This window comes from Limanda limanda, chromosome 12 (assembly GCF_963576545.1).
Source record: "Limanda limanda chromosome 12, fLimLim1.1, whole genome shotgun sequence".
Taxonomy (NCBI): Eukaryota; Metazoa; Chordata; class Actinopteri; order Pleuronectiformes; family Pleuronectidae; genus Limanda; species Limanda limanda.
Genome location: NC_083647.1, coordinates 3,736,412 through 3,757,377, shown reverse-complemented (window position 1 = coordinate 3,757,377; position 20,966 = coordinate 3,736,412). Strand labels below are relative to the sequence as shown.

The 20,966-nt window shown below is 45.5% G+C and overlaps 5 protein-coding genes across 5 annotated transcripts in view; 3 read left to right on the top strand and 2 right to left on the bottom strand.

Annotated features, from left to right (window-relative positions):
- Positions 1–4,167, top strand: part of pals1a (protein associated with LIN7 1, MAGUK p55 family member a) — a 38,233-nt gene extending 34,066 nt beyond the window's left edge. Inside the window, exons 15-17 of the mRNA XM_061082281.1 lie at positions 496–608; positions 1,689–1,799; positions 1,904–4,167. Coding sequence (XP_060938264.1) covers positions 496–608; positions 1,689–1,799; positions 1,904–2,080 — 401 coding nt within the window. The 3' untranslated portion in view covers positions 2,081–4,167. The remainder of the gene's footprint in view (positions 1–495; positions 609–1,688; positions 1,800–1,903) is intronic.
- Positions 4,168–7,339: 3,172 nt separating this feature from the next.
- LOC133015150 (histone H2A-like) overlaps positions 7,340–20,966 on the bottom strand; it is a 543,969-nt gene continuing 530,342 nt past the window's right edge. Inside the window, exon 2 of the mRNA XM_061082289.1 lies at positions 7,340–7,745. Coding sequence (XP_060938272.1) covers positions 7,340–7,745 — 406 coding nt within the window. The remainder of the gene's footprint in view (positions 7,746–20,966) is intronic.
- The window catches only part of LOC133015316 (histone H2AX-like), a 179,894-nt gene continuing 173,450 nt past the window's right edge, over positions 14,523–20,966 (top strand). The window contains exon 1 of the mRNA XM_061082487.1: positions 14,523–14,914. Coding sequence (XP_060938470.1) covers positions 14,532–14,914 — 383 coding nt within the window. The 5' untranslated portion in view covers positions 14,523–14,531. The remainder of the gene's footprint in view (positions 14,915–20,966) is intronic.
- LOC133015311 (histone H1-like) lies at positions 16,282–17,089 on the bottom strand. The gene has a single exon (XM_061082482.1). It carries the CDS (start codon positions 17,068–17,070, stop codon positions 16,471–16,473), a length of 600 nt encoding a protein of 199 aa, XP_060938465.1. The 5' UTR covers positions 17,071–17,089; the 3' UTR covers positions 16,282–16,470.
- On the top strand, positions 16,362–19,545 carry LOC133015318 (histone H4). The gene is made up of 2 exons (XM_061082489.1): positions 16,362–16,370; positions 19,221–19,545. The coding sequence occupies exon 2, from the start codon at positions 19,221–19,223 to the stop codon at positions 19,530–19,532; it is 312 nt and encodes a 103-aa protein (XP_060938472.1). The 5' UTR covers positions 16,362–16,370; the 3' UTR covers positions 19,533–19,545.

Genomic DNA, 20,966 nt, shown 5'->3' with positions numbered 1-20,966 from the left:
CTAGTCATACCCCATTGCCTTACATGCTAATTGTCTGTTTAAGATTTAGTTTGTTCACTCAGAAAGAGACAGAGTTTATTTTAGGTAGGTTGCTTTCTCTTACAGACATGACAAAGGGTCATATTTTAATCATTGGTAGCAATGTTTTGCAAGTCAGTCTTCTGTGTTGGTGACATGATTCACAATCTTGACCATTATGAAATAAACTACAAACATACAAGAAAGTATACAGCTGCAGTGTGTCAGTTAAAATATGCATGTAAACAATATGTGATTTAAAATGGCCACAAAGTCAAATTTTATAATATTATCTGAGGAAGAAAATTGATTAGGCAAATGTTTTGTACTAAAAGATACACACAATTGATTAGGTGTAAAAATGCTGAATGTTTATTTGCAAGAATACTCTGGACATTCAGTGTAGGTTTGTGTAAGAATTGTGTAACAAAATTATAACCAGATGGTTTCTTACTTAGTATTTTCTACTTTCCCCAGGGAAACTGATCGAATCTGGTGAGTTTGAGAAGAACTTGTATGGGACCAGTTCAGACTCAGTGAGGCAGGTCATCAACACTGGAAAGATCTGTGTGCTCTGTCTCCACACACAGGTTGGTATTCAAACTCACACACACACACACACACACACACACACACACACACACACACACACACACACACACACACACACACACACACACACACACACACACAGTAACATGAGAGAAAGGAACTTTTAAATTGTGTTGATTTTGGTGCCTCTGTGGACAAAAGCGGAAGTGTTTTACCCTGTCACCTGTCTTAAAAGCCTTGGTCCAGACAGCATGTGCATTTGTTTGGAAGTAGCGAAAACACACATGTATATCAAGTTCAGGACACTCACCAAGAAAACACTGAGACACTGCAGCTCTCATTAGATGTTTTTTAATGTAATGATATATCACACGAAACAGTGACTGAGTCAGTGTACCTCCTCTCCTCAGACCACTGTCTCTCTCTGCTCCAAATGCAGACTGAAGCTGCTTTCAGATATCCACTGGACTCCACAGATGCATGTGTGAACCCAAAAGTCAGAGTGAGACGCTCTGCAGTTGCTCCTTCGGATTGTATCCGCATTACCTCCTAGTTAAAAGTCTGTATAAAGTCTGTGTCAACACAGCAGGGGATCCTCGCTCTGCGCAAAGATCAAAATACATATTCATAGAAAAATGAAGATACATAAAATATGAACCCATTTGTCAGTAAAAAAATATCCTCTTACAATATTAGAACTGATTTAACATAAGCATTGAGTATTATATGTATACAGGTGCAAAATGTATACCCCCCCCCTACACACAGCTGTTTGCAGGCCTCTGGAGCGCTGGTCTGTACGGGTTAGCCTTCATTAGCCTTCAGCCTTTAGCCCGGCTCGCTTCCCCTGCTTCTGTTTCCTCTCCCGCCACATAACCATAGGCTTTTCCAGCCTGACTATCATTGCTCTGACTTTGCGGCTTATCCATCACAGTGGCAGACGTTTCCATTATTTCATGGAAAAGCCAGTTTCTCACAGATTTTCTCATTAGCTGTTGTAGGTCATAAAGAGGCAGCAATATTGCAATAAGACTGTTTCATAGCAAGTTAAAAACTCATAGTAACTCGGATTAAAAAGTTGCTTATTGAACCGTGTGTGCATGCATGTGTGTCCACAGGCTCTAAAGGTGCTGAGGAGTTCAGACTTGAAGCCTTACATCATCTTTATAGCTCCACCCTCCCAGGAAAGACTCCGCGCCCTGTTGGCTAAAGAGAACAAGAACCCCAAGGTCCCTGATTAACTGTTGACACTGTCTCTTCACACTCTGACAAATCATCACTGGTTTTTACATTTCCAAAATGTTTGCCTGACTAATGTGTGTTTTTTCTTTAGCCCGAGGAGCTGCGGGACATTATAGAGAAAGCGCGAGAGATGGAGCAGAGCTGTGGTCACCTGTTTGATGGCGTCATCGTCAACACAGACCAGGACAAAGCCTACACCGAGCTGCTACGACTCATCAACAAACTGGACACTGAACCTCAGTGGGTGCCCTGCTCCTGGCTGCGCTGAAAACACACACACATCCTTCACAGAGCCCATTTCTACACATTTCTCAAACTGGACCTGCTTTTACACAGTGTGCTATGCTGATGTGTATGACATAACATTAGGGTTGATGTAAGGAATAACAGGAATGAGAGATTATGAGAATAAAGTCGTAATATTAGTATAATATATATATATGATATTATGAAATCAAGTGTCACAACATCATTAGAATAAGATGAGTTGCTAAAGTTGTTATTTTACATGGAAAGACGTCTAAATATTACAAGAATAAAATATGAAAGTGATATTTCTTTTGCAAAATCAACTATTCATTTTCTTTTAGTTTGATGAAATCACAAAATGTATTTAGGCTTTATAAATGTTATAATACTTAAGAGTTATAATATGCCAAGAAAACAGATTGTAACTCAACTCAAAAGTGAAGTAAAGTTTAAATTAAATTATTATTTCATAATTTTGGGAATTTCCTTGCAATTCTGACTTTAATCGTAACTTTGAACATTATGTTATCAAGCTTTTCTCAAGAAGTTATAATTTAAAAGCTGTTTTCAGACATCTCTGGAGAATGTCCGCACTTTCTCCGCTGTTTGCTTTTTACACTTCAACAATGCAGCAGGAGATTCTCCGCTCAGACGTGTTCACAACACAGAAATCTCGCGTGTGAGTTCAAGTGCGGCAGAGGCAGGACGTTACATTACATTTCTGCTGCAACAATCACGGCATATCAACACTGGCACTCAGCCGTTATCACCAAAAACTCTCCTGACCTCTTCATCTGTGTCTTCTATGTATATGGCACTGCTTTTTCGTCCTGAGATATTCTTATTATTTGGGGCTGTCTGCAGAAAGTCCTGAGGTTCCCACTCTGGACATTCTCCAGAAAAGATGTATGTGAGACCACTAATGTCTGAGATTATCCAGAGTTCCATGCATGTCTGAAAGCAGCGTAAGATTCTTATTTTTGTAACCGGAAGATGTTTCTCTTGTTAAATTATTATTAACTAATAACGTGCTGTTAAAACTCTAACTTTTATTCTACAGTCGTGATCATGACACAACCATTTATTCTTAAAGCAACGTAATATTTTGAGTTGAAGTCAAATTACACAATGTCCATACTCCTTTTTATTCTTAATTATTTTTAAATTGTCAGTTTCTCATAAAACTACGCCTTAGTTCTGTCTTTAATGATTACACATTTCATCTTCAAAATAAGCTTTTCTGGTGATACTATGACTTTATTCTCAGAATTATTTGTTTCATTACAAGCTTTCTCCATGACTTTATTCCTGCATAATCTTTTTTCCTTATAAAAGTACAACTTCTCCAGAAGTGAGTGACTTATAGTAATTCCATCTACATCACAGCCGTTTCTCCTAACATTGGCCGTAATACATTTTGTAGAGAATACATCCTCTGCACACTCTTAACCTGGTGTCACTGATAATAACACAAAATGGACAAATTTTAGCTCATTGACCGACGGTCATGAAAGGGAGGGAAACCTTTCTTTTTGTGACATTGTAAAGACAGTTATTTCTGTTATCCTGAAATACTGAGAATATATTTTTCTTAATTGTTGTGTTCTTTATCAGAGATGCTGGACCTCTTTCATGGTGCCTCCTTAGACTTTACCCTGTGCTCATTTAAATTATGACACACAAATCGTTTTAACTTGTACACTTTTACAGTCCAGATGATCAATGTAAACTTCTGAATTTGACTTTAAACTTCTTAATGTTGGATTAGTTATGTAAAAATGTGCATAGATCCCCCTAGTGAGAAGTAAATGTGAAACACACACACAAACAGACATTAACATGAATACACAGACAGACATTAATATACACACACAGCCATTTAGTGCATATCTAAATTTACACTGAGCCACTACATGTGTTGCTATGAAGAACCCACGTGTCCTCTACGTGCACACCACAGCGTGCGTTAGCCACTGACGTCCCCTTGTTCTGCGGGAGTTTAGCAACGGCCTTACACTGCAGCCTTCTGGACCCTGACTGACCTATTGACTCACTCACTGGTTAATGGAGACACTATTACAATAAACACTAAAATAAAACACAGCACTTGATATCACTTTTTACTTGCTCACTTTGTTTTCCTGACTGACCAATGACAGCTTCCCATGTCAGCTGACCTGTGTGATCACATTCAAGTAGAGCTCTGAGCCTGAGCCCTGAGGGGCGACTGGGTGAAGGACAGTTGTAGTTATTAGTTGTGTTCCTGATCGACACCAGTTCTGAATTTATTATATAATTAGTGTGCAGGCGTGTGTGCGAATGGTTCTGTCTGTGTGCTTGTCTGTAAAGATGGGGTAGTATGAAGTAGACCTGACACAATATCACTGTTATCACTGTGTAGAGCATATATATATATATATATATATATATATATATATACATATATACATATATACATATATACATATATATATATACTAAAAAAAGCTACTGCTTAAAATAGAAGTCCAGAATGCACCAGGTTTCACCCCTGTGCCTCCCTGTCATTGGTCCAGGAGGAAGAGGGGGGGGGGGGGGCGGGGGAAAGTGAATTAACTGTATTGAATGTAAAATGAAATTTCCTGTGTATCAGATATCACATGTTCCTGAGAGAATCTGCTTTTTGTATGAATATTCACAACGAATAAAAAATAGATGATTGCTTAAAAATATCTGACTTTGTGTTTTTGTTCACAATGTCTTCAACTAAATTGTTTTCCACAGGAGACTTATCCAAGAAAATGTGCCTGAAGACGCAAGCAGAGTATTAAATTCAAATTACAGAAATAAATGATGGTTTAAACTCCTTGAAAGTCTAATGGAGTTTGACATGACTTTCTTCATATACTGTGTAGAACAAGATGTACCGTGGACACTCATAGTTAATTTGTTTAGTTCTTGTCAAACATGTATCATTGTATTTCAAAGGTCCAACTATCAGCTTTTTTCAGCTTTCACCTCAGGATGTGCATCAGTTAAAGGAACTGGCCCAAGGGTCATCTCATGACCAACATTACAACCTTAGCTCACCTGATGAGGCCAAAGCTATTTGAGTTCACTGATGAAGACCCTGAGAAGTGGTCGAAAGCTCAGAAAACAAGGGGAGCTTCTGGTTGAATTGATCCAGAGTCACGCTCCTCTGGGAACAAGAGTAAACTTCAGTGCTCAAAACGTTTATCGAGGAATCCAAACCATTCAGATGGTGACAGCTCCATGCACTGTCGTTCAGGATCATCACTGTCACACCAGAAGAATCACAGGGGGAAATTATACAATAATAATAATGATGGCTCAGTTCCATTTAGCTGCTCCACTTCAATGGTCCTGAAGTTGTGCATGCTGGATCACTGTCATGTTTACTGTGGCACTTTAATACAACAGAGGACTTGGTCAATGTGTTTAATGAAAACCTGATTCATGTGGAACACGTCTATAATAACTCTCAGGATTGACACTGAGGGAGACCGGACTAAAGGCTCCAGTATGCTTCTACGTATCCGTTTCTCGGAGAGGGCTCCACGGTGGGCGAAGAGTCTTTTTGATTTTTACTTCTCCGACCACTGTATGTCGAAAAAAATTCACCGCCAAACCCATAGGTGGCGCAACGGAAGACTAGCTCAGAGAAGCCTACCCCAATTTTGGGAAGAAGTCCACGTGTCTCTGTTTATCCTGTCGGCTGGCCTCCCACACACTGAACCACGGCAAGTAACAGAACTAAATAAAGTGACACCCAGCAGGTCAAGATGCTGATGTAATCGTTTCTTAGCGCAGCGGTTCTCCGGTCTTGTTTCCGAACTGTGTTGCTGATTCCACAGCTTGAATCTGCTTGAGGCTACATGTAGCTAGAAGCTACACGGAGCTAGCCCCCCCCCCCCCCAGCTTCCACACACAGTCAGCAGGGACTCCCGACACTAACTACTACTATCCAGTGTTTGCTTCTAACCTGACGGTAATATAGAAACAGTGTCATGATAGAAGTGGAATTAAAGTCGTGACGGCGGGTTTTTGCTCTGTTACCACCGCAGTTAGCATGGTGGCTAGCCCGCTAGCCTAGCCCGCTAGCGCTGTTTTGAAAGCTCGTTATAACCGTATGTGACCGTGCACACATGCCGTCAGTGCTCTAACAGCCACCGTCAGCCGGACAACTCCCCTGGCTTAACACACACGTCACATTAATCGTAGAATCGTAGTTGTGTTTGGGTTTGATGTGACACAGGGAAGAAGGCAGGAAGTGTGAGGTCCGGAAATGACGTCGTAGGGAAATGATGTCTTTCGCGGACCAATCACAGCCAAGAGCTGTCCGTGGGCTCTCCGACATAAAGACGGACAGTTAGAAAAATCAGACGTATACGAAAAGCTCTCCGAGGCGCTCGGAGAGGGCGTTCCATGACGGCTAGGGCAGTCTTATCTATCCGATTTACAAAAGACGTACAAGCATAAATTGGCCTTACGAGTTCAACCAAATCTCAGCAGATATACAGTGAAATATGTCATTGTAACCTTTACTGGATACAGAATTTTCTGTTTGTCTGATATTTGCTGAGCTTACAGTGTTATGCACACTACTGTAGCAGCATGAAAACTCGGACATGTCAGTTGTGATGTCCATGTTGCATTGGTCTTGTGTAGTGTTTAGTGAAATTATTCTATATTTGCACTTTCGTTTGTTTTGCTAATTGGGTGTAGTGTTTTGAAAAACCGGGCCCGGTGCTTAAGCAATCGTGAAAAACCGTAAGCAAAGGTACCATCAAAATTATTGTTTTTGACTTCATTTCTTTGTAAATAAAGTTACTAATACATTTGATAAATATATAACATTACTTCTTCCACTAGATTTGCATCATGACAAATTGAAGAGTTTGAAAACTGCATTCCATGTCTTGTACCCACACTAGTTTTTCATTAGAAAAGTATTATGTGTTCTTTTTGCATTCATACTGTTCATCTTAACAGAAACATGCAGGTCTCTTTAATGCCGTGGATACATGAACCTTAGGCGTATCGGAAATTGAACTGTGTACTCTTTATAGTGACACTTCCAAATAACTGGTTTCTTCACTAACTGACCAGAACAACTGACTAAGAAAAACTATACCAATTAATTTATTGAATGCAATGAGACAAAATTACTTGTGCATATAGTTCAAGTTGATGGATGACATGAGGAGTTTTGCTCTTTGGAGGTGAGTGAGTGGCTCTTAAAAGAGCCTTTGTGTCGATGGTCTCAAGCGGCTTTGCTTTACTTGGACTTGGGGGCCTTCTCGCTCTTCTTGGGCAACAGAACAGCCTGGATGTTGGGCAGCACGCCGCCCTGAGCGATGGTCACTCCGCCCAGGAGTTTGTTGAGCTCCTCGTCGTTGCGGACGGCCAGCTGCAGGTGGCGGGGGATGATACGGCTCTTCTTGTTGTCGCGGGCGGCGTTTCCAGCCAGCTCCAGGATCTCAGCGGTCAGGTACTCCAGCACTGCCGCCAGGTAGACGGGGGCGCCGGCACCAACGCGATGTGCGTAGTTGCCTTTACGCAGCAGCCTGTGAACACGACCGACGGGGAACTGGAGCCCAGCGCGGGAAGAGCGGGTCTTTGCCTTGGCTCTGGCCTTTCCGCCGGTTTTGCCTCTGCCTGACATGATGGATGTAGATTGGTTCCTCAAAACACGTTGAGAGAAAGTGCGGTGAAAAGCTCGAACAATCCGTTCTATATCGTATAGGCTTCGCCCTTTAAGGCTATCGCTAGTGGGTTTATCCCTCGCGCGCATGCGCAGCACTGAAAACTTTAGTCCACGCCCACCAACTGTGGGCCCCACCCCCGGTCTCACCGTGTATAAATTGGAGTGAGACCGGCCGCTCGTTTCCCATTTTTCTTCAGCGATGAAGCAGCACGGAGATCAAACATCCGCTTGTGCCCGGAGTGCCAAACCGGGTACATTATGGCCAACGACCTCCACCCGCGCTGCGAGTCCTGCCTCGGCCCTGAGCACGCCAGCCCGGCGCTCACCCCCGGAGCCAGGTGTGCTTTCTGCAAACTCCTCGAAGAGACCGAGAGACGCAGACGAGCTGAGGCCTACGCTGACATGGACGGCGAAGGGTTCGCATCGCAGCGCGTTTTTGGGTTGGAAGAAGCCATTGATTTTTTCGGTTTACGTGGACCGGAGTCAGTCGACTCCGTTCCCGGAGCTAAAGAGCAATATCCTCCCGTAGGTTTCCTCCTCGAGACCAAGGGGTCGGACCACACGGATTCTCCTCCAACCACCGCTGAGCTGACGGGGCTCGGTGCCCTCGTGCAGCTGATGCCAGGAGTAATCCAGAAGGCGGCGGCTTCAAAGCAGCTGACCATGCCTCTTCCTCATGCCGCGGACGCGCTAGAGGAAAGCATCGGGGCCGCTCCGTCACGAAAGGACGCGTGCTGGCCTTGTATACCGGCGACCAACGCTTACCTGGCCCGTTCAGCGGAGGAGCCTGGGAAACTGAAGTCACCAGTCCTCTCCTATGTTCCCATCACAGGGGTGATGGGGATTTCCCACAAAGGGTTTCCACCCGTACCTCCACTGGAGCCAAGCATGGCTTCCGTGTTCGGTGTGTCGACTAACCCGCTCGGGGGACGGCGACCTGCACCGCCCTCCCCCTCGAGCCAAACACTGGCACGGCTGGCTGACCATTCTCACCAGTGTGCTTTCCAGCAGTTAGCCGCCGTTAACAACATAGCGCTGCTATCATACTGGGTGAAGGCTATGACTCTTGAACCTGACTTGGCTGATAAAGCAGAGGACCTGAGTCAAGCCACCAGCATGCTCCTGACACTGAGTGCCTCGGTCGCGGTGGCGGCGTCCCGCATCGCCTCCTGGCAGACCCTCATCCACCGATGTATCTGGTTGGATCGGTCTAACTTGTCAGAGAAGCTGCGAAAAGAGCTCATGGAGGCTCCCATCAGTCCGGACGGACTCTTCGGGCCCCGGCTGCAGACGGCGCTCGAAGAAATGCAGAAGTCGGCAGATGTGGCCAACAAGATCAAGAAACACTTGTACGGGCCACAGGATCACCGGCGAGACCACCGGGCTCCTCCACAGCGGCGAACGAGTCGTCCTGCGGCTCCCGCCGCGGCAGCGTCTCACCCTCCCGCTCCAGCTGTCCAACCCCCATCTCTTCCTCCTCGGACCGGCCTGCCAGCGGAACGGCAGACACTGCGGTGGGGGAAGAATCGGAGAGCGGCCTGTGCCTGGTCCAACCCACCGGAGGGACCCCCCAGGAAACAGGGGGACTCACAACACTAAGTCAGTACATCTCCTCTGTCACAGAGACAGAGTGTTCCCCCACATCTTTCTCGACTAACAGTAAGTGTGTCCATGAGCCCACGAGAGCCGTCTCCACGCCTCGTGTGGACAGCGCACACACTGTATCTGCACTCAGCGTCTCCCCCCCTCCTTTCTCAAGGAGCGAGGGTTTGACTGCACATACGAGCTGCGTTCAGGATCCTTGTAAAATACAAAGACATCCTAAGCGGCCGTTTTCTGCCATCAACGCGTCATCCGCGTGTCAGCGTCTGACCGCAGCTGCAGCTGAGAGCCTGTGTGCTCCGGGGGCTTCTGGTCAGCCCTTTCGCTGCGAGCCCCCCATGGGTTGTTCCGGAGTCTTCTCCGATGCGAACCATGGCGGTCAGGGCTCTGGCTTGGCTCGTCACCATGACAACCACAACGCACCAAGCAAGTGCACGCCCCCTCTCAGAGCATTACTCACAGTGGCAGCGCGTATGTCTAATGGACAAATGGATGGACAGGATTGTCAGCCGAGGTTACACTCTGCAGTTTGCTTCCCCACCCCCGCGGTTCAACGGGATAGTGGAAACAATCCTGTCATCTCAGGAACATTGTCTCGCTCTCCAGTCAGAGCTACAGGAACTTTTGAGGAAAAATGCAATTTCCAAAGTTCCTCAGGGGGAGGAGACACAGGGGTTTTACTCTCGTTATTTCCTGGTCCCGAAAAAGACGGGAGGAGTGAGACCCATCCTCGACTTGTCTCTGTTCAACAAGTCGATCATGGAGAGGAGGTTTCACATGCTCACGATCAGACAAGTGTTGGAGTGTGTTCACCAGGGAGACTGGTTCACCTCCATAGATCTGAAGGATGCATATTTCCACGTGTCGATCGTATCGAAACACAGGAGATATCTGCGCTTCTCATTCCAGGGGATACAATATCAGTACAACCGCCTGCCGTTCGGTTACTCTCTGGCTCCACGCACTTTCTCCAAGTGTGTGGAGCCTCTGCGCAGGACAGGGATGAGAGTTTTATTCTACCTGGACGATCTACTATTATTAGCTCGCTCCAGGGAAGAAGCTGCGATACAGACGAAAACACTGGTGTGTCACCTGTCGGGTCTGGGCTTCACCATAAATTGGAAGAAAAGCTCCGCTCTCCCCGCCCAGTTTGTGACGTATCTGGGGGTGGAGTTAGACTCCGTCAGCATGAGAGCGCGGCTCTCACAGCAGAGAGTAGAAGCTTTGACAGCTCTTCTCCGCCGCGTCACGCCCCCCAATGTTGTGACAGCTCTCTCTGTCATGCGCCTGCTGGGCATGATGTCAGCATGTCACGTGGTAGTGCCCCTGGGCCTATTGCACATGAGACGTCTGCAGAGATGGTTCATTCGTCTGCACGTCGATCCCGTGCGTCAGCGAAGACGCATGGTGACCGTTCCTCCCTTAGTGAACGCAGATCTAATCCACTGGAAGAATCCCCGCACACTGTCAGCGGGAGTGCCGCTGGGCAGAGCTGCGTCACACATCTCAGTGTTCACAGACGCATCTCTCTCAGGATGGGGGGGACGTGTCTGTCACAAGTGGTGGGAGGACAGTGGCCAGACCACATGTCTCTCCACATCAACGCGCTGGAGCTCCTCACGGTGTGGAAAGTACTCCAGCATTTTGCGTCACTGCTGCGGGATCAGCACATCCTGATCCGCACAGACAACAAGGCGATGGCAGCCTACATAAATCGCCAAGGAGGAGTGCGCTCCGCGCAGCTGCTGAACATAGCGAGGCGGCTGCTGCTGTGGACACACACACACTTTCTCTCAGTCAGAACAGTGTATATTCCCGGTGTTTTGAACACGGGAGCGGACATCATGTCGAGGGGAGGTCCTCGACACGGAGATTGGAGCCTTCATCCCGATCGGGTGAGTCAGATTTGGAGCAGGTTCGGCAAAGCAGAGGTGGATCTGTTCGCCTCTCGAGGAAACGCACAGTGCGCTCTGTGGTTTTCTCTGAGCGTGCGGGACAATCCTCCGCTGGGAGTGGACGCGTTAGCGCATCGGCCGTGGCCCAGGATGCTTCTTTACGCTTTTCCACCGGGTCCTTTGATTCCACGGTTCCTGGATCGAGTTCTAGAGGAACGGCTGTCAGCCATCCTCATAGCTCCGGAGCGCACGGGCGCGTCATGGTTTCCATGTCTGCAACAGCTGATCTCAGGTTTGCCATGGGAGATCCCGTGGCTCGGGGACGCTCTCTCTCAGGCAGGAGGAGCGATCAGGAATTACCCGATGATAGGTCAGCGTCTGTGGGCCTGGCCGCTGAACGGGAACATTTAGAGAGACTGGGTCTCTCAAGATGTTGTGCGCACTATCCAGGGCGCCAGGGCCGTTTCTGCTTCCTGGTCCTCCCCCTGTTCTTTCATCCGCTTTTACCTGCGGGATGTTTCCTGTTCCTCCATGACTCACTCTGTACTGAGTGTTTTGTCAGAGTGATGGTTTAAATGATGTCTCTGTATGATGCTCTCCCTCTCATCTGTAGAGCTGGGGAGAGTTGTCTGACCTCTGCTCTGTATTTGCTGGACTGTTACAGTGCGTAACGTTCGTCTGACACGTCTTACAGCAGTAGAATTTTCCTGACCATTCCACCATGGAATATTCTTCATATTCCATTATGATGCCTGGAATGGTTGATGGTTATAAGGCAGATGAGTTTATGCTTGTGGTACGGTACAGACCCAGTGAGGCATTGACTACATCGAGCTTCGCCTTTAACCCACTAGCGATAGCCTTAAAGGGCGAAGCCTATACGATATAGAACGTTAGTTACGTATTGTAACTCTAGATTCTATGAGTATTGGCGCAGCCCTTTAAGTTTTGGGCCTCACTGGTTTCCTATATGGCTGAAGAAAAAGCTATTAGTGGGGAAACGAGCGGCCGGTCTCACTCCAATTTATACACGGTGAGACCGGGGTGGGGCCCACAGTTAGTGGGCGTGGACTAAAGTTTTCAGTGCTGCGCATGCGCGCGAGGGATAAACCCACTAGCGATAGCCTTAAAGGGCTGCGCCTATACTCATAGAATCTAGAGTTACAATACGTAACTAACGATCAGTAGAACCATGACTCTGTCGTTTCTCAGTGCTTTCTTATTATCAGGCTATCTTTCCAGGTCAGGTGAAAATCCTCTTGGTTGGTGGAACGTCACTTCCTCCAGCTTTTGTGATGTCTGTTTTAAAAACATGTATTTGATAATTGTACCATGGAGCTAATCTCCTCTGGTTTACTTTCTTAATGTTCAGCAGGGCGACAGTGTCAAGGGTAGTTTGTAATGAGGCTGCTGTACATTTAACAAAGTTATCAACAAGTGTGGGAGTGAAGTTTTGACAACTTTCATGTATGTAACTGACACATGGCTGTAGGGCTGCTCAATTAATGGAAATATAATCGTCAAACGATCTCCAAACTACTATAATCGAGTTGAAACGATTATTTGGCATTTTTTTCTAAAAAGACGCGCATGCGCAATTCAGTCCCTCCCCCAAAGCATTCAGCGCGGCCCCGCTGACCGGCACTTACTCTCAAGCAGCTGTGAAGTGAAGGAGGCGAGTTGTGTGTGTTGACCGGAGGTATTTAAAAAACAGCGCGAGTGGAAAGCGGGGGGGGGACATTTAATAATGAGAGGAAATTTCAAGGTTCTCAGTTACAAAGTGTTTTTATGGAGAATGTTGCCATCATTAAGGGTTTGAATAACAAGGCACCGATATCCTGCATGGTTTCACGGAGGAATAAGACACGCAGCCGTAATCGGTGTTTACCGGAACCGGAAGTGACTCCGGTTAGTCATTAAAAAAAATAAGGGCACATATTAATAATCGTTTAAATAATCGTGATTTAGTTTTTGTCCAAAATAATCGTGATTATGATTTTTTCCAGAATCGAGCAGCCCTACATGGCTGTAAATTTAACGTCAGAACTTGAAGAAGAACACCCATCCTGGGAAAGGGGAAAAGCTGAGACCGAATGTTATGTATATGCAACTAATATGGCAAAAAAGTATCAGGTTACTTGAAAAAATGTACAGTGCAAGAGTTCCTTTTCCTCCTGTATGACATGACTTTTATATTCAAGAACAAATGAAGATAGACAAAAGAAAAAAATAGGCAGACATAGTAGAGGTAAGACTACATACACACAATACTCTGTACCTAATATATACAGATTGGTCGAAGGAGCCAAAGGAAGGAAAAACTGGGTTTGCTTTTGTTATTCCAGAGTTAAATTTAAATACACAGTAGAGATAAAAAAAAGTTATAGTATGTTCAGATTCACTATCAGCATTGTTGTCATTACAGTCATCCCATTACAGAGCAGATATTCTTTATGACATATATGAAACACAGACTGAATCATTCACAAACTGATTCAAGTCAGATTCATGTTGGTCCCAGCTCAAAGGGGCATTGAGAGAAATGAAATGGACGATTCCCTCGCTAAACAATCATTTAAACAGGAAATAATTATGGAGGAAGCATCTATTGATCTATCAAGGCAAGACACACAGCACTACATACAACAATGCAGTTAATAGGGACACATCCATAATGAATGTAAAAGTGGTTTAGGGGAAGAAAATGTGGAACATGTCATCAGTCACTGCCAAAGATATAACACAGACCGAGGAAAGCTACAGATAGAGCAGAGGAAATGTGGGGTGGAAGTGTGAAGTCTGAAGAACTTGTTAGGAATTGGGGAAGGGAAATATAAAGTCCTGTTAGAGTTTTTAAAGAAGCTGAATAAATGAGAAATATTCAACTTTAAATTGTGGGGTTGTTTCTGTCTTGGAAATATATCAATAATACGAATAAACCAAAAACTAAACAAAGAAAACACTCCAGTACAGTAGGAGGCGGTAATGATCCGCTAACGTTAGGTGCCACCCGCAATTAAACAACAAAGAGAAGATCCCCGTGTCCCGATTGGTGAGAGGCCCCTGGAGCTCAGCGCCGCCCAAAGGACCAACCCACCGCCTGAGTCCAGCTGCTTATTGGAGGAAAGTGCCGGCCGTCCTCCGCTGCTCTTTCTGGTTGGTCTGGCATGATTCGTGGTGCTCGCTCCGCGGATATATATAGTAGAGTCCGACGTGTTGCCATCAGTATCTCTTAACGTATTATAAGGAAACACTCTACATCCATCATGTCAGGCAGAGGCAAAACCGGCGGAAAGGCCAGAGCCAAGGCAAAGACCCGCTCTTCCCGCGCTGGGCTCCAGTTCCCCGTCGGTCGTGTTCACAGGCTGCTGCGTAAAGGCAACTACGCACATCGCGTTGGTGCCGGCGCCCCCGTCTACCTGGCGGCAGTGCTGGAGTACCTGACCGCTGAGATCCTGGAGCTGGCTGGAAACGCCGCCCGCGACAACAAGAAGAGCCGTATCATCCCCCGCCACCTGCAGCTGGCCGTCCGCAACGACGAGGAGCTCAACAAACTCCTGGGCGGAGTGACCATCGCTCAGGGCGGCGTGCTGCCCAACATCCAGGCTGTTCTGTTGCCCAAGAAGAGCGAGAAGGCCCCCAAGTCCAAGTAAAGCAAAGCCGCTTGAGACCATCGACACAAAGGCTCTTTTAAGAGCCACTCACTCACCTCCAAAGAGCAAAACTCCTCATGTCACTCATCAACTTGAAAAATAAACAAGCTAAAGTCATTTTAGGGATATCAGCGGTTAGCACGTATTCGTGGGTGTTTTTTTTCAGTGTCAGCTGTACGTGTCCTATATTGAGGACACAATCACTCATGAAAGGCACCTGCCAGGATGTACAGCATAAATGCAAAAACAACACATATCATCCTAATGAAATAGAAACGACTGTGGGTACAACGTATTTAATTCAGCTTTCAACCTCTTTACATTTGTCATGGAGTAAATCTAGGATGTGAACTAAATATATCTATTCATTACACATCCTACAAACTTATTTACAGAGTAATGTAGTCATAAACAATCACTCTTGTACCTTTGCTTAATCTGTAAAATCCGCTTTGCTCTCCATGAGCTTGAGTGAAATATGAAATGAGTAATGTCGACAACACTTACTTAATTTGTGGTCACAGCGCTAATTTTGTTTTAGTTATCTAGATACAATTACTCATATTTCACCTCTGCACAGACTTGAGGCGTAAAGCCGCTGCACTCTGCTAAACAACATCCATCAAGAGCATCAAACTGTTGAAGTGCAGCTCCTAAACAAAACCAACAGCTCTGTCCATGGTCCTGAAACAGGATTAAAAGAGCTTGGTTTTTCTGAATTATACTCTGAAAAATGTACTCGGTGTTTTAAAAATAAATCTGAGAAAAACATCACCTGGACAAAAACACTTCTACTCCCTTTGAGTAAACTTACCCTTGTGACTTTCCGTCTGTTGGTGTTGCAGTGTCTGGTGAGAGTTCATCAAGACTTTAGTTTAATGACAGCCACTGATCAAGGTGATGCAGCTACAGAGCTCATTTTGATGAGTCAACACGTAGCTGCAATAAAACAGGAGAAGCTGAGCTACTGGAAAAGAAAGCTTCTGACAGGACACGGACGAGAGTTCGTCTGGTATGGGACGTTGTTCCAACTCCTATAATTTGGAGAGCAGCTCCATCTGCTGGCTGCCTGATGCTACTACAGTACAGTGTGGTTATATGATGTGATTTCTAAGCAGCTGTCACTTATATATTTAGCAAAGAAAGACACGAGAAAACTACGATAAATATAACAACAGGGGCACAATCTTTAGGAAGTGTGGTATATGAAGTAAATCGGATACCGCTGAACATCATGTTACATGATGTATGTGTGTGTGTGTGTGTGTGCGTGTGTGTGTCAGTAGGAGTCGGCTACTCCTTCACACAGAGTCTAGACTATGCTTTATACTATTTGATGTTTTTATATGAACTAACTCCTACATCTTAACATTGTCAGAAAGACATTTCATATTTGTCTAACCAACTTGACTCCCTATACCTAAGAACTCTGTCTCTACATATTTCTTAACAGTGGTGGTGAATGATGAGGACTCAGCTCTTTGTGGATAGACTTGTGTGGCTCTTAAAAGAGCCTTTTACCAGGATGGACATGTATCGCAGTGAGGACAGCTCACTTCTTCTTGGCTGCTGTCTTCTTCGCTTTGGGCTTGGCGACCCTCTTCGCGGGGGATTTCTTTGCAGCAGGCGCCTTTTTCCCCACCGTCTTGGGGCTCTTCGCCACCTTCTTCGGGCTCTTCGCCACCTTCTTGGCCGCTGCTGGTTTCGTCACCTTCTTCGGGGACTTTTTAGCGGCTGCTGGCTTCTTGGCTGCCTTGGGCTTTTTAGCCACTGCAGGTTTCTTGGCGGCGGGCTTCTTCGCTTTGGGAGCGGCCTTCTTCACCGCCTTCTGGACCTTGGTGTCCACCTTCTTGCTCATCTTGAACGAGCCCGTGGCCCCGGTTCCCCTGGTCTGGACCAGGGTCCCGCTGACCACCAGCTTCTTGATGGTGGTGTTGACGCGGGAGTTGTTCTTCTCCACATCGTAGCCTCCGGCAGCCAGAGCCTTCTTGAGGGCGGACACTGACGCGCCACTGCGCTCCTTGGACGCGGACACGGCTTTCACGATGAGCTCACTGACGCCGGGGCCGGCGGCCTTCGGTTTCACGACCTTCTTCTTGACCGCTTTAACCTTGGCGGCGGCTGGAGCCGGAGCTGGAGCGGCTTCTGACATCTTTCTCTTTGCGTTTAGATCAACGAAGAACTATCGGTGTGAGTTACAGGACTGTTGAGGAGTCCTGGTCGGGAGGCGGTACTTGAACACATCATGAGAACCGTGAAGACTCAGTCGAGCCGCTGATCCTGTGTGCAGTGGGAACGCCGAGACACTTGTGTTTTCTCTTCACTGATAAACGACTTAAAAGTCAGTGGGTGAGCGGTGCTGGAGGCTGACAGTGAGGCAGCAGGTAGCGGACTTATTTGTCTTCATATTGAAGTCATGACGAGCTCTGATGCTCTCTGCACTTCGTCGGTGGAGCCTCCAAACACGACCCGTTCACCGCGGTGAGCAGCGCTGCTCCGCGGCTTTTCCCACTAGTTTCTCTCCTTAAATGAGTTCAAAAGCACCACAGCCCCACCAAAACCCGTTTCCCCGCTGCTCCACATGTTTGTTCAGAGAGACCGAGTGAAAACAAGCACCTGCTGATGATTCCTTTGTAATAAAGTCAAGAAAATGTGCAGGCAGCAAACACACCGCTGATGGCCGGGGCTCCTGGTGAAGTTGAGCCAGACTTCCTATCAGAGCCCTGACGTTTCACGCTGAAGATCATGCCATTAGCGCTACAGTTCATATCCATGTTGAATTTTCAATTTGATAAAATATACACTTCAAGCAATGATTAACTTAATATTGTGGCACATTTCTCTCATTTAATGCAAAAAGTCAACAGGTTCCATCATTTCTTTTCCCGAAAATGTTTAAGCCTTACTGGAATTTGCAATTTCTCTTCTTAGTAAATACCAAATTTTGCTCATCATAGTAAGACTGGGATACATGTTTCCGTTTATTATTGTTATCATGATTTGTGTAAAATAATCATTAAATCATGGCAAACGTTTCTTAAAAAACGATTTGACCCGTGTGTGAGACATCTCTGTAAACCTGTCAATATGTAACCTAGTGATCAATAGATCAAGTCTTCTCTGATTTGTATGGCCAATAACACATTCATATTACAAGACTTTGGTGTCAACAACACTCTGGGTATCCAGAATGTACACACGTGTGGAGTATGTGAAGGTATTTGTGGAAATTGTAGCATGTAAACATGTACTTTTTACCATTCAAAAATGACTTTATTTATGGCTTACTTTTAATACAAAAACTATAACACAAAGTACTTTCAATGCTAACAATGATAGAAAAAAACACACACCCCTTCACTCACCCCCATTCAAGCTCATAGCAAAACCACAACAACAGTGTTGTTGTTGATCTCATAGTTTTTAACTCATGAATCAGGGGTAGGAAAGGAAAGACAAAGTGCAGAGACGGTCACTTTGCCCAGAAGTTTGTTGAGCTCCTCATCATTGTGGACGGACAGCTACAGGTGGGATGAAAATACCATGTTAAGGATGCCACCGCAAAACCATGACCATTTTATCCAAGGTCCATATCTGCAAATGAAACCAGATGAATGCAGTAAAACAGAATCCAGCCGAATGTCAGTTTCTTATCAACAACACTTTCAAGCATACACAAGGTGCTTTTTAACTGGTCAGTATCCAACGATGCCAAATGAAAGAAGAAGAAAGTCACCCTGTCACCTTGGACTGCTAATAAAAGAGCATGTTCATAACACTATCAAAACAGTTTCAGACAAGCATCAAGTGCTTACACTGCACTAACACTTTTGAATATTACTTTCACTTTTGGTTGGGGGTTGTGTTTTAGATAAAAGGCTATTTAAGTACTTAACAGGAGGGCTAAGGGATAAATCGTGAGCTGACTCTTTGTGTGACCACTGTTTTTCACTCAAGGTTGCTCAACATTCATACATTGTCTAAGTACTTCCCTAATCAGTCCTAATGTTACTCTTATTTTTAACCCAGCGTTTTTCACAGGCACTCCTCCTACTTGATGGAAACGTGACACAGTCCTACTATTACACAAAACTGGTAAAGTGTCAGACTTTAATATCTACGGTCCTACATCCAAACCTGTGGAGGCGCTAGCGCACAATACATTTAATTCTCAGCGGCCATGAGGATCCACAGAGGAGGAAGAGGGCCGCCTCGGTCTTCTATCAGGTCCTCAGTCAAGCTATGATTAGCTGTGGTTCCCTCGGGGCACTTTATTGACTAGATCTCATCTAACTGAAGAAGATGTCTGGACGCGGAAAGGGAGGAAAGGGACTCGGTAAAGGAGGCGCAAAGCGTCACCGCAAAGTTCTCCGTGATAACATCCAGGGAATCACCAAGCCCGCCATCCGCCGCCTGGCTCGCCGTGGCGGAGTGAAGCGTATCTCCGGTCTGATCTACGAGGAGACCCGCGGCGTGTTGAAGGTTTTCCTGGAGAACGTGATCCGCGATGCTGTCACCTACACCGAGCACGCCAAGAGGAAGACCGTGACCGCCATGGACGTGGTGTATGCTCTGAAGAGACAGGGCCGCACTCTGTACGGCTTCGGCGGATAAACACACTTTCCAACAGCTCAACAACACAACGGCTCTTTTAAGAGCCACACACCGAGTCAATGAGAGCTCACATCCTCTGCTCAACACCAATCAGTCGTTCTTGGAGTATTTCCCTTAATGGTCAATATTTAGAAGTTATTTCATATCAAAACACCAAATTAAAGTATACAATTTTTAACGATGTAGACATGATCTGCAGCTATTTCTTATGGACTTCATATACCATATTCCTTAGTTGAAATGGGTTCACAATTCACATTAATTATTTTGTTTAGTAATCGTAGTTTCCTCTGGTCTTTAATTGCTAAATATATAAGTGACACCTAAAGACAGTTTATATTTATACTGTTAATATTTATACAAATATATAGTTTAATGACAGTTATATATACATAAACATATATACACATTGGCATAAGAAATACTGAAGTTGCGGGTGAGCTGCTTAGATAAATGACAATTGCAGCCTCGCATCATACACATGTATGTGTATATCTACTTTAGTGACATGAGGCAGCCAGCAGATGGCGCTGCTGTCCAAATTACGTGAACCGGAACAACGTCCACTACCAGTTGAACTCTCCTACATGTCTTGTCAGAAGCTTTGTTTTCCAGTAGCTCAGCTTCTCCAGTTATTGCATCTTCTTCTCTGTTCTGAGTTTTGAAAATGAACTCTGTAGCTGCATCAACTTGATCAGGGGCTGTCACTACAATAAGGCACCCCCCCCTCCCTCCCCGGCTTTATGATTAGAAGCACTTAGTTAAGTTTCAGAGTAGAATTACAAATCTTGCTTGAGGACCATGGTCAGAGCTGTCTGTTTAAGGTGCTGCACCCTCCCCAGATTTTTGATCTGAATGGATGTTGAGGAGCAGAGCGCAGCCGCTTTACGCTTCAAGTCTGTGCAGAAACACATGTAGGTGAAAAGTGAGTCACCCCCTGACATTAACATGAATACACAGAAGCTCACACACACACATATGTTAATATATTCACAAAGACACACAGCCATTTAGTGCATATCTAAATTTAGCACTGAGCAACTACTTTTGTTGCTATGAAGAACACACAAGTGTCCTCTACATGTCCTTGTTCTGCGGGAGTTTAGCAACGGCCTTACACTGCAGCCCTCTGGAACCTGACTGACCTATCGACTCACTCACTGGTAATGGAGACCCTGTTGCAATACACACTAAGATAAAACACAGCACTTGATTGATTGTGTAACCATCCGAAGTAGTAAAGTAAAGGACTTGTTGAAGTGAAGCAAACACTTGTGTGAAATGAGTGGAGCAAACACTTGTGTGAAATGACATTGAATTACTTTATCAATGTTCTGGTCTCCAGCCCTTTTGTTCCCCTTGCAAAACAGAGTAAGCCTCGATGAAAAGCAGCCAGGTAAGCCCTGGCCGTCTCTGATAAATCACCACAAAGCC